The sequence below is a fragment of the Betta splendens genome, chromosome 2 (genome assembly GCF_900634795.4).
Source record: "Betta splendens chromosome 2, fBetSpl5.4, whole genome shotgun sequence".
In the NCBI taxonomy this organism is placed as follows: domain Eukaryota; kingdom Metazoa; phylum Chordata; class Actinopteri; order Anabantiformes; family Osphronemidae; genus Betta; species Betta splendens.
Window position 1 is genome coordinate 157680 of NC_040882.2, and position 13562 is coordinate 171241.

Consider the following 13562-nt stretch of genomic DNA (forward strand, 5'->3'; position numbering starts at 1 on the left):
ATGTCACATAGAATTTTGATTTTGTGCTTTTTCATACAAACCATTGCCTTTCATTGGAGTGACATACGGACACCTGATCAACAATACTACTGTATAGTTGATCATGCACTTTTGTATTGCCAGCTACATTGCAGTTTTAAATAATACTGTCTAAGATCTTAAATATTGTAGATTTGAGTGTCGCTAGAATTAGTTGTGTGAATATTTTTGTGGGGTTTTGCTGGAATATTGTGTGCAAGAGAGTTTCCTCCTCAATCAGTCTTGATTTGATGTATTTGAAGCTTGACTTGACCTGCTTTGATTTTTACTGTTTTTATGTCACCCTAAAACAAATGATTATCCTGTTTTCCTATTGTTACTAAGATCAAAAATCACCCTCATTGGACATACGTCATCATTGTTATCTTTACAGCTAACTGAATCAAGTATAGGGTATAAATTATTGCTGTACAGTACTTGCAGAATTAATTGAATTTTAGCAGTGTAATCACTTCACTTTTTGTGAATGATTGTTTTTTGCAATAGGAATTCAACTTTTTCATTTGATTAGTTTCTTGTCACTTAATATCATGCAGCTCATTCCTTCATTCCAGTTGTGCACGCTATCTTACATAGGCGCTGCAACCACCCCTGTGCTGTAGTGGCCTGCCAACACACTGTGTTGTGTTCTTTTGCTTGAAGGTGAGCTACTGTATCTATGTGCAGATGGACTCAGCTTGACTGTGTTGGCTATGCTGCTAGCAAAGCTTTTAGCTACAGTATTGATGTCTCAGTGCAAAGTTGTACGATGTACTTCAAACTCACAGCCCAGCCAGAAGAATGTGACTGTAAAGGATCATGTGAGCCTTCTACCAAAAAAGTTGAACCTCAATCTCCAATGTTACATGGGAAGCAGGTAGTTCTTGAAACCGCCACTCTTGAAGGAGCAGAACTTGTTTTAACAGAGGCGTCCCTGTCATCTTCAATCAAGGATGGTGAACAAGGCCAAATATTTGTGGCAGAAGAGGCAGCCAAGAACCACCTGCTTGTAAAGTCTAGGGCAAAAGAGGCAAAACAGTGTTCACCTGCAGAGGATTCCTCACAAGAGATGACAGAGTTAAAAGCTACAGCAGACAATTTTGTAGAAGAATGCGGAGCAAAAGCCTACTTTGAAACATCCCCTAAAAGTCAAAAAGGGCTGTCACCCCAAATACAAGGCTATTATGAACTAAACACTGCAGCAGTTCAGTTAAGTGGGAAAACTGGAGACATAATGAAGAATCTAGAAGAAAAACAGGACAAGACAGTTAGGATATCCCCTAGTAAGATGTCCTTAGAACAGAGAAGCTGCTCCTTGAATATTACTCCTGGGTCCTCAGGGGGAGGCATAAAGAAAGGAAAGTCGAGGACCTTCTCAGAAAACTTGTGTCTAATCAGTGGAAGCTTTGATGAATCTGAAATTTACCCTTTGACACCGTGCAATTTTCCTCAAGCTACTTCAATTGCTCCAACGTCCAGTGACTTACCAGAGGTTAATAACGTGACATCAGAAACACCTCAACTTTCTGACAAGCACAATGAACAATCAAGCAGCCTATCTGAGATGTTAGACCTGGCTGGAGCTCTTCTGCTGCCATCACAAGAAAGGAGAGAGGTGGACTACATGAGACGGAAGTCAGTACCTGTTGATGTCTCAGTTTTGGCTGGGAGTTCTTTGGCCAGGCTTGACATCAGAGATCAGACTTCTATGTTGGAAGGGGAACGTCTGCTTGATGAACTGGGCTACAGTGTCTTCAATGAGTACTCAGGACCCATGCCTTCTCCTGCTGATGTACCCAGTCCTGGGATTTTTTCGCACCAGCGTTTCCCTTGTACCTCAAGTGAGGTTGAAGAACAGGTTGGGGTCAAAGAAACTGGATGTGTTCAAAAGGGAATTCAACAACCAGATCTCAAAGGCAGTATATCTGAGCTATCTCAAAAGATAGTTACTGAGAAGAATGTTTCACCAATAAAGACGTCCCTGATTCTTGAAAAAGCTGTGACAAGTGGAGTAAAACCTGATCGCCTGAGAATACCAATGATTTTATCAAAAGACAGGCCAAGTAGCCGGCCTGGTGACATAAAGATTCAAGTAATCCCAGAGGTAGACATTGAAAAGGATCCTTCTAGAGAGGCATCTCCCATCCCACCAGACAATTCCTTTACATTCACTCCTACAGAAACTGAAAGCCAGGTTCCCCTAACTCCCACCAATATGTCCCCAGATGAAACACCCTTAGAAATCAAAGAGCGTAGAGAGAAAGCTGAAAAATATGTCTTAGTGGAGGTTGAAATAGAGAATGAGGTGAAATCTGGGAGGACTGATAAACAGCAAGTGTTCATCAAAGAAATGTCCATACCTGAGCAGAAAGAAGCAATGGAAGCTAGAGAAGAACCGGAAATGGCAAACCTAGATGTGCCTTCACTGTCTCCAGAGTCTCCAGGAGGAAGAGCAGACATTGATTGCACAGTGTTTCAAATTAAGAATGGGACACCAAGAAGTTTAGAAAACACAGAAAAGCAAGATACCTCAAAGACTTTTCAGGATTTAGGCACTGGTGCCCAAAACCAGAGACAGGAGGCGACTTTGCAAAGAGGCTCACCAAAGCCACAAATTACCTCTCCAATTATCATTATACCTCAACCCAGGGTAGAAGAAGAGGCAGAGGACGAGGATGATATTGAAATTGCAGAAGAGCCTCAAGAGATCACGGATGAAGCTGAGGAGCCTGTTCACTCTAAAACAGTACAAAAACAAGAGGCAGTGAGATTAATAGTAGATCAACTAGAGGAAGATCCAAAGTCTGGAGCAGAAGAATGGAGTCATAGTGCCCTGAACAGTGACGATGGGGAACCTGCAACAGATAGTTCACACTTGTCTCTATGCTCTGACCACAACCTACCAATAGAGCCAGCCGATAAAGGTGACAAGGATGAAAGGATAGGAAAGGCTGAAGACATGGCAGAAGGCCCACAAATAAACAGAGAAGTGAAAAGAGGGGAGGAGGAGATGGTGAAGAAAGGCCAAACAAGAAAAAAAGATGTGCATAAAGTTACCTCTAATAAGATAAAGGAAGCAAAAAAGGAGGAGCGAAAGGAGAAAGATGTGGAGATCTGTCAAAAAGTTGAAGAGACATCTAATGTGGTCTGCCAAACCAGTCAGGCAGCTAATGATGAAACCACCATGGACATCTCTGTACTTGATACAGACACTGGATGGATAGACTCACAAGGTACACAGAGCTTTTAAAATTAATGAATGTACTTAACGTAGCTAGTATATTAATTATTTTAGTGAAAAAATAGCAATGGAAAGCCGATTGCTACTAAATCTGAATGCATCTTTTGTGCTAATCTCCTAGCTAGGAGTGTGGAGAATTAGTCCTTTTGTGATCCTTCTTCACTGCAGATGATGACAAAAGTATCATGACTGAGCAAATCGAAGCCCTTCCTCACACCCAGAATCCTGCCAGTACACCCATGGTGGTGGACAGACCCGCTAAACGGGCCCCTGGCAGAGGAAATGGCACAACTGACAGCAAAGTGGCTCGCAAAGTAACCGGCCACCACTCGAGAGACGAGGCCAAGAAGAAAAAAGGTTTCACTTCCAGCTTCATGATGTTGAATCAAAGAGTTTGCATTTGTGCTTTTGATGCAGCAGTGTTGTCACAGATATACTGTAATGTTGAACGCCCTCTGTTCAGTCGAGGTTTGCATGTTGGTATAACCCTTTTTTTCCTTTTTGCTAGTAGGCATTAAGAGGGCTGACCAGATTAAGGTGTCAGCCCTCCAAAACCGCTCTCCAAATCGAAAGAGTGTTGCCAAAGTGGTAGCCAGACACCCTAGGCCCGCTCTACTTTCCGGCACTGCTAGACGCAAGGCCACAGGTGACCACTCCTCCTCCAATCCGGAAAGAGTGCCGTGCATAGAGAGAGCGCAACCATATCTTACAATGTTACTGTATCTAAGACGCCCGAGAGATGATCACAGGGTGCTGAGAGCCCACAATAGTGCATAATAAAATGCTGAATGCTGCATTGGCCTTTCATTTTGTGCCATCAGTATTTAAGTGAACACTTTATACATTATGCGTCGTAATATTATGAAAAATGCTCTCTCTCTCTCTCTCTCTCTCTCTGTCTCTCTCTCTCTCTCTCTCTATTGATGGTTCCTTTAATCCAACAGGTGCAATGTAGCTGGCAAACATCCTGTGCTGCTGATCCATGTTTTTTTTTAAAACTGCCACGTGTTCCATTTTCTCTGTCAACATGTGATGACACTATAATTTTGGTCTGTTCTTTTCTAATTTCCCTTTTGTTTGTCCAAAATGCATTTTTAACTGTTAAGCTTCATAATCATGTTTTCGTTTCTGCTAACTGAGGCTGTATTTAATGACAAGTGTACTGTTTTATGAGGAGTGCAACAGTTATGGATTTATGTCTCACTTTTCCTGGTGCGCTGGCTACAGACTGATTTGACTGGCCACTTTGTGTCAAAGGCTTATGACTGAAAATGAATCTAAAGAGACCGTCAGATATTGTAAAGTGGGTTGTATGATGTGCAGTTATCTAATCTCTGTCATCAGGATGGGTTTGCTGTTGGAATTCATTTGCTAAGAATTTATATTGCAAATAAATGTGTGTGAGCAGTACAGTAGACGTGAGGACAAATGTCTCCCTGTCGGTTACCAGTGATTATTACAGCAGGTGTCTGGTGTTTTCACAGGTGTGGAAGGCCATCAGCCCCTTACTGTGGCCCACCAGTCCAGGGAGAGACCCACTGTGAGTATTAAAGTCTGTGACACACATGCGCTTACACTTGTGCATATACTCAGCACGAGAGTGTGTCTGCATCATTAACACGTTCCAGTGTTTTTTGTATCTTTGTTTTTAATTACACATCATGATCGTTATGATGTTGTTGTGGAAATCTTCTTATAAAGAAATCAACTGGAGATCATCAGTGTGATAAACCATCTCAAAGTTTACTCTCATGTCAACACGGAGTGGATCACAATTACAGAGACGTAAGACACATCTTACTATGTACAAAGTATCCACTGAAGGACTGAGGACACAAGACCTGTGTTTATACCGTGTTACAAACCCCTATTCTGTTGACTATTCTTACTTCCTTTAACAATGTTCCCGTGGTCACTACAGAAACCCCCAGCATTTGATAACCAAATGCTTGATGACCCCCCAGGAACAACCCTCAGCCAGAGGCACAGCATGTCATTACAAACACAAAATTCCCCACAATGTCTCTGACTATTAATGTACCTTAGTAAATACTGAAAACAACAAAGAATAAATAAAAGTGTGAGTGCTTTCAGTATAAGGTACATGTTTATGAATTCTCTTTGTGGATGGATGTTAAATCACACACAGTCACAGCAGATTTTTTTAAATATATTTCTCTGGTTTGCTGATGCGGCAGGCTTTCAGTGCATACTGTAGTATAGAGTTGTTTTCTCTTTCAGTATGTTTCACAACACTATGGCGCCAGCTTCTTCTTTTTCACTTCTTTTTGCATGTTTTAACTTGTGTTTGCTTATTTCTGTGTGCATATTAATTTTTGTCTTGCATGTCTGCCTCTATCGTCGCTTGTACTAGACCCGACAGAGAAAATCTGTGAGTAAATAAATCAGAAGACAATAAAGCAAAGTTCGGCTTTTAATGATATGTAGGACTTGACGTACCTTAATTTTTATGCTTTCATAAACTTAAAATTAATCTTTAATACATTTTAATATGTATAAAATCTGTGTTTTAAAAGATCAGAAATTTCACTTTATAAAAGAAATGAAGCGCATCATCAACTTTATATGTTGATAGTTCAGTATCTTAATTTATTGTATAATTTAATTAGTAAATATGTATGTTATGCATGTATGCAGCAGTTTCCTTAAATGTCGTTCTCCTTAAACCATCAAAATGCACATTTCATTGTCATCCACTCTAACCTCAACTGTTCTGTTTCTGTCACCCATGTCTTCCTAACTGCATGCCCTGTGTTTATCCTGCATGGCTTTTTCCCTGTTGTTGCCACTGTGATCCAGAGCCCCACGAGGGCCCTTCTATTAAAGATAGCAGTGCAGCAGCGTCGAAGCTCTGAACGTCAGCCCCCCCGGCCGGGCTCAGCTTGTAGCCTTAAACGGAGCCCACTAGTGGTGGCGGAGCTTGAAGAGGCCCGCCCCTACTCTGCATGCTCTCATTCGTCCCCTCTGTCAGTTAAATTGGCAGAGAAGGTAATGGAGAACAGGCATAGCAGCTGGGTAGTTGTAACCAGTGGTCATGTACACTGCATCTAAAGAAGATTGGGGTTTTAACCTTGGTGAGTAAAAGTGTGTGTGTGTGTGTGTGTGTGTGTGTGTGTGTGTGTGTGTGTGTGTGTGTGTGTGTGTGTGTGTGTGTGTGTGTGTGTGTGTGTGTGTGTGTGTGTGTGTGTGATTATTTCAGGAGAGAGCATATCGCAGCCCTGAAAAGAGATCGTCCCTCCCCAGGCCGGCCAAATCTCTGACACGCCACATCCCTGCTGCTGAGCAAGAAGATAACACCCCCTGCAGACCTGCCTGTGAGAATACACACACACAGTCTTAAAATAAAATATCCAGTACAATATAGGCTTCTAGCATTATTGCCTCTTACACAGTATGTCACCTTTTGTCTGATTTTATTAAATCAAACGTTCTTTATTTTTTATGTGGTAAACATCACTCACTGCCCTGTCCTTCTCTGCAACAATTTTCGCCTTACTTTCTTGCCCATTGCTGCCTCAAAGCATCATCATCAGACCATCATCATCACTTCTTAGTAGAATGTGTTTTGCTTTTTATTTGGCTGAGCATTACCTCCCAGAAATGATAAAAGATTCATTCAGCAAGAGCATATTATCTGCCAGATTCAGAAAGTCGCATTTACTGCTTGCAGCAGAACACACATACATACTCACAGCAGCACCAGCAATCTCTTCTCTTCTTATCCAAGATTTTGTTGGCCCAGTGATAGTATCCCAGCAACAAGCTGTCAGCATTAAATTCAATGTACCTGCCCGTGTGTGCATTTAGGCTTCTGGTCAAACAGTCTTGTTTGACCTGGGATGTTTGTTTTTGTCTAAACTCACAGTGTTATGTTTCCTTATCATTATCATCACAACCACATAGATCACATTTACCTGCCCACCTGTTGCTTTTAGATTTATTCTTTTGTTCGTTCATTGTCCTACTTCAGCCACCTGTTGGAGGTGATTTTTTCTTTTTTGTTGTTCTTTCTTATATTCCAGTAAGGTCTTTCTGTGTTCACTCTTCTCATTTTGAATCAAAACCTTCCACCCACCAGGTACAGACTCTGCTCGTTCCCGGTCTGTCCGTAGTGGTGCCTCCACCCCTGGTTCCTCTGCTGTTACGCCCGGTACCCCTCCCAGCTACTCCTGCCGCACCCCGGGGTCTCGCACTCCTGGCAGCCACACACCCAAATCCTTTAGTGTCCTCCAGGAAAAGAAGGTGGCAGTGATCCGAACCCCACCCAAGTCGCCTTCCTCCGTTCATCGCCAGTTAAAGGTCATCAACCAACCCCTTCCAGACCTGAAGAATGTAAAATCCAAGATCAATTCCACAGCCAACCTTAAACATCAGCCTAAAGGGGGACAGGTAACAGAACTCTGGTTATTATAGAATTTTTGGATGGGGAACATATATGAATAATTTTTACTGACACCAGTTTTCAGAATTTGAAAATTACCTCAGTATTGCACAGGGGGGCGATAAAGGATAAATTAATAAATGCTGCACATTAAATATTTAATGTACTTAAAGCTATTTAATGTACTTAACTAAATAGTTTTTTATTCTCCTCTCTTGCATTAAAACTGAAGTGAAGAGTTTGATATATTAAACGCCACTATGTTGTTTTAGTGTTGGTGTTACATTACACTAATATTAAAACATGCAAAACAATCGAAACAATGCAGAAAGAATTAGTTTGGCCTGATCACACTTCAGGTATGTGGCTGCATGTTTCCACGAGGTCTGTGCTACAGGATTGTTTATTATATTTTGCAAATATTAAGCGTTTTTCTGAGTTATAGAAACGTCCTAAACTGTATCTTCACTTTCACTCACTGTCTGGTCTGCCTCTGAACCTGTGCCGTGCCATCTCTGTACGTCTGCCTCCTCTTCCTCTGACTATCCTCTGCCCTCTTCTTGTCCGCTGTCCGTTTGGATGAACCGTCATCAGCCGCCTCTGGGCTCTTCCTCTGCCTCGCCTCATGTTTTCCCTCCTTCTTACCTTCTTCCTCCCTAGTGACACTTTAGCGGTACCGAAAAGCGTCAAGTGTTGATCTTCTTAAAAATAATGAACACAGCGATCCTTTTAAGAATTTCTTATGAGCCGTTGCGCTGCCTTTAAGGAACAGTCAGCCTGCAGACTCATTTTCCCTGGAGAGCTGTTTCCTGTACCTTGCACGATATTGCTCTCTGACTATAAATAACTGTAATGAGGGAGATTACTAATAAAGAAGTTGTTGAGGCATCCACGATAAAAATATAATATCTTACCTCACTCTGCTCTTTCATTCAAAACAGATATTTGCTAATAACCCCAGCTTAAGCCAGATTCACCCTTCTTTTTTTAAATGAAGAGGATTGCCTGATAAAATTTTTAGTGGCAGGTTGGGCGAGTGAAGTGGGGAATTAGCTTCAGCCTCTCAAGTTGGATCACCACTGAATACTAGTCACTTCATTCTTCCATATACTGTAAAAAAGCATTTGCTTGGTTCCAACAGTAAATGCTGGATGGAAATGAATGACTGTATGGATCCCTTCGCTTTTTGTTCATGTGGCATACCAGATGTCTGGTGGACTACCAGAGCTGTGAATTTTTAATCATATAACCAAGGCAATAGACATTTCTAAAGTTCACAGTGTGTTACAAAGGTGAGATTTTAGCTCCAATGAAATATAGAGGAGGAGGAGGCAATTATGTCACTTTGCCAGCTCTTCCTTCCTCTTTGGGAAGAAATGTGACATGGATGCAGGAATATTTAATGAAGCTAGCTGAAGCACGGCTTGAGAAGTGACACAGCAGGTTACTGGCGCAATCTACAGTACATCACACTAAGTTAATGTTTTCAATTTAATAAAGCAGTAAACCTTAATCAGCAGACGCCAGTTTACTGACAGAGCACTTTGAACTCTCTTGAATAAAATTCCTGATTGATTAGAAATGAGTAAAATGGGAAACATTTACAACTCAAGCCAATTGTTCTTGTTAGTTTTGCTTCAGACATGGCCTCTATAGTAAATGATCATTAAAATTGTGTGTACTATTCAATAGATTAATCATGTAATTGTTTCATGTAATAGCCAAAGATTAAGAATTGGTGCAAGTGTTTTTTTCATTAAATGACCTAGTAGTCTGTGCTGTAACAACTGCATTTTAAGACCAGCCCAGGGTCTGAACGATATATATTGTAGAAAAAGAAGAATAAAATCATGTAGGTCAGTAGAGTCTGGAGACAGAGGTTTTTTTTCAGGGCTTTTGCATATTGTCTGTATCATTAATATTTAGATTTAGATTTATTTATGGAAATCTCTGCCTCTTTACTTTGCATTTTTGCTATATTTGTTTTCCCATGTCACTGTAGTGGAAGTTGTTACAGTTGTGTTTGTCCCCTGTGGCTGCATATGTGAACAACAGCATAGCAGTATTTTAGGTAGTAAATAGATGTGAAACATAAATGCAGACATGAAGTGAAGACACACTGATACATTACACAACTGACTGAATTTATACAAGGAACATATAGTGTTTTATTTTTTTTCCTCCCTATTGAATTTTGTTTTAGGTGCAAATTTTACATGAGAAGCTGGATTTCACTCATGTTCAGGCAAAGTGCGGCTCCAAGGATAATCTGAAGCACACACCCAAAGGAGGCAATGTATGTATGCTTTCTTTCTGTCCTTCCTTTTTGCTTTTCTCTTGCTTTGCAACTGCTGATGTTTTAACGCTCTCTCATGCTACTTTTATGTGTTCATCTGACCACACATTTGTCTGCTGTTGGCTTGTGGTAGACAAGCCAAAGAAGTTTGAGAAGTGTTTGTTTTCAACATTCACTTACTTCTACATCAAAAAATGTTGTAGCCTTCACTATTTCTATTTTATTTGTTTTAGTTTTGTATGATTGTAACTCCTTTTGGCTTATCCCGTCAAGGCGAATGATTTGCCACAGCGAAAACAAGGACAAGTTCAAAACTCTGGATTGCAGTGCCTCAAATGCAGTGTCTACACCAATAAAACAGTGATTTATGTTTTATGGTCTAAATGTACAACAAGTCAAATGCCACAGGGATACTTCGAGTGATGACCGACTGGTACTGCTGATACTCTAGGTTGTGGATTTAAAATTGGGACACTTTTACAGGATTATTCAAAGTGACAGAGGGGGCTTGGGTCTTCTTAAGCTCCCCACTCTCTGGTTTTAGAAAGCTTTCAGCATGTTTTGTTTGCATGTTTAAAGATGTCATTCCTGTCTTTCCCAGGTCATGATTCCAAGTGTCAAACTGGACTTTAGCCACATCCAGTCTAAATGTGGCTCTCTGGACAAACTCCAGCATGCAGCAGGTGGAGGAAACGTGAGTGATGCCGCTGAAAAGCACACACACTCACTGGAGAATTTGTCATTTGACTGCACCTTCATCAACTATATTTTGTGTCTCAGAGTGTCATTTTCATCAAGCCTTTGGCCCTTAAATATGTTTTTACACTGTATTTGCCTGGGGTGCAACATACAGTGTTTCTGCCCTGTTACCATGGCTGTTTAAACACAGTTTACTTTGTCTCTAATTTGCATTACCATGGACAATAAAGCTTAATTGAAGCACCTGTTGTGTGTAGCGTCACTTACAGTAGTGGCTTAGTTCTTTTTGCTCGATGTCTGTGTCTCTGCCTGTTGTCACGTTAACCTCTCTCTAAGGCAGCAACGGCAGCATCTGCGTGTGTCTTTGTGGACATTTCGCTCACCATTCTCATCACTTTACACCAGGACTCGCATTGTGCTTTTCCCACAGATCCAAATCCAGAGCAAGAAGATTAACCTGAGCCATGTAACCTCTAAATGTGGCTCAATGTCCAACATCCACCACAGGCCAGGTATTTCACTGGATAACACAATATGCTTTGTTTGTTTTCATACAGCAAACTGTATCTTTAGATTGAGATTTAGATTCTGGAAATACTATACGAATAGGCCAGATATTTAATATATCTTAACTAACATTGTTTTTCTTTTTACCAATTGAGTATATGGTCAAATAAAAAAAGATTAAACATGAAAAAAAAGTTTGATTATCTTAGAGTGACTTTACTATCCTTATCGGTGTGGCAGGCATATAATACGTAGGACAATATCTTGACCGTGTCACATAGCACCTTGTGACACATGCAAGATTATAAGTAGCGCAGACGAGGGTGGAGGACAGTGTCCTTATCATGCAATACAGTGTGCAGGCTGTGATCCTTTGTCCTGAGCATAGCTCAGCAGAAATGCCAGCCTGCAGGTCAGCAATGCCCCTTAGGTTTGACTCTTCTCTTTCTTGCTGTCCTGTTCCCAGGGGGAGGCAATGTGCGAATTGAGAATGTGAAGCTGGAGTTTAAAGAGAAGGCCCATGCCAAGGTCGGCTCCCTGGATAATGCCAGCCACACTCCTGGAGGGGGGAATATTATGGTAAAAAGCAGCACACAAATATGTTGTCCAATGTAAACACAATATCTGTGTCTAAATATAAAAAAAGAACACAATGTAGACATCAACTCCCTTTGTTGCTAGATCGAGAGCCACAAGCTAAGCTTCCGGGAATCGGCCAAAGCTCGGGTGGACCATGGTGCAGAAATCATTGTTACTCACTCCCCTGGTATCGAGACAGGAGGCACTTCCCCGCGCCTGTCTTCCGCAGGCAGCATCAACCTCCTGGAGTCGCCCCAGCTCTCCACCCTGGCCCAGGATGTCACCGCTGCCCTGGCCAAGCAGGGCTTATGAGCTTTTTTGCCTCCACTTTGTACCCCCCCAAAAAAAACACAATACCACTCATTCCCATCAGCCTTGTCCAATTGTAAACATCCAATGCTCCCCCAGCGCCTGCCCACACAGTTCGTCCTTTACAGCCTTCTCAATGGAGTTTTAAAAACTGAATTTAAAAAATTATTCTTCATTCTCTCCCTTAAAAGGGGTGCTTCTAGTTCCTCTCTGTTTCATTTTATTGCCACGAACGTGGACCTTTATGTTTTGGTTTTAGATCATTTATCTGAATGCTTAAGATTGAGTGGATGTGTCTAAGGAGGCTTTTTTCAGTTTTTATGATTTTAGCATGAGAGGCATTACATTTTGCTTTCATGGGGACATCTGCACAACGACCATTCAGAATTTCTATGGTACTGAATGCAAGATACAGCTACTAGATACTAGTCTTAAAGATACAACTGTGTGAGAGTAAACTCGTAGGAACATGGTACACACTGTACTGTAAGTGTACCTACTAAAGAATTGCTGATGAGCATGTCTGCTAAAAATGTGACATTCTGAGTGATGGCAAGAATTTTTGTTTGTTTTGTTGGTTGGATTTTATTATTTTCATTTCCTAAGATGTGCTGAATTGGTGGACAAATTGTGCTCTCCTGTTACATTTTCTTTTTATATATGTCACTGTAGTGGAAGTTGTTACAGTTGTGTTTGTCCCCTTTGGCTGCACTGGCTTAAATGTGGACAACCATTTTAATTATGCTTCGAGTGCTAAAAGACAAGCTTTCTTATAGATTGTCCTTTTACTCAAACCAATGGGCTGCTCTTTTTGTGTGGTTTTAAAATAGGCAAATAAATGTTAAACACATTACGTCTATTTGGAGACATCTTGAACCTTTTGGTGTGCGTGCAAATGGCCAGGGTGCATACAGTGGTAGTGTTTATACTATAAGGTTTTCAAAAAGGCTCATAAACTTTCAGCTTCTGCAGAGACTGGGTTTGAAAGGGAAAATTAGGGGGAAAAAGGGAATATTCTTGTGAAATAAATGGAAAGTTTGAAGCTTTATATTAAAAAGGTCTGTTTGGAAAAAGCACCTGGCTGATCATGTTGCGTGACTGAACAAGTGACTTTGGCGAACATTAAAGCAGATTAGACAAAGAATGGAAGGAACCCTCCATGTGCATTTCGTAGAATTCATTTAGAAAAAGACAAAAAAAAACTGTTCTAGTATTTCTCTGCTTACCGTGAGACTCCTTTATTATCCTCCTCCTAAGTGTTTTTCTGTGCTTCCTATACCCTTGCTTCCTTGCTTCCTTATTGCCTGTGTAAGTGTATTTAAAATACAGTGTAGAGTGTTTGAGACTTATTGATGACAAATGCTCATTCAGGATGATGACAACAGAAATAAAGTAAATAAAAACTATGTGTGCGTTCTCCAAAATGTTGTGATTGCTTTAACACACTGCATTTTAGTTTCAAACGGGGAAGGGAAAGGAAATTTTATTATGTACAACATGTTTTTTAAGAC

At 40.9% G+C, this 13562-nt stretch overlaps 2 protein-coding genes across 2 annotated transcripts in view; one reads left to right on the top strand and one right to left on the bottom strand.

Moving 5' to 3' along the window:
* Positions 1–13457, top strand: part of LOC114870512 (microtubule-associated protein 2-like) — a 61525-nt gene extending 48068 nt beyond the window's left edge. Inside the window, exons 7-17 of the mRNA XM_029175292.3 lie at positions 684–3251; positions 3428–3616; positions 3768–3905; positions 4744–4799; positions 6480–6594; positions 7359–7669; positions 9865–9957; positions 10559–10651; positions 11087–11168; positions 11630–11742; positions 11845–13457. Coding sequence (XP_029031125.3) covers positions 684–3251; positions 3428–3616; positions 3768–3905; positions 4744–4799; positions 6480–6594; positions 7359–7669; positions 9865–9957; positions 10559–10651; positions 11087–11168; positions 11630–11742; positions 11845–12054 — 3968 coding nt within the window. The 3' untranslated portion in view covers positions 12055–13457. The remainder of the gene's footprint in view (positions 1–683; positions 3252–3427; positions 3617–3767; positions 3906–4743; positions 4800–6479; positions 6595–7358; positions 7670–9864; positions 9958–10558; positions 10652–11086; positions 11169–11629; positions 11743–11844) is intronic.
* Positions 1–13562, bottom strand: part of LOC129604858 (uncharacterized) — a 175683-nt gene that overhangs the window by 18371 nt on the left and 143750 nt on the right. The gene's annotated exons all lie outside the window — the stretch shown is intronic.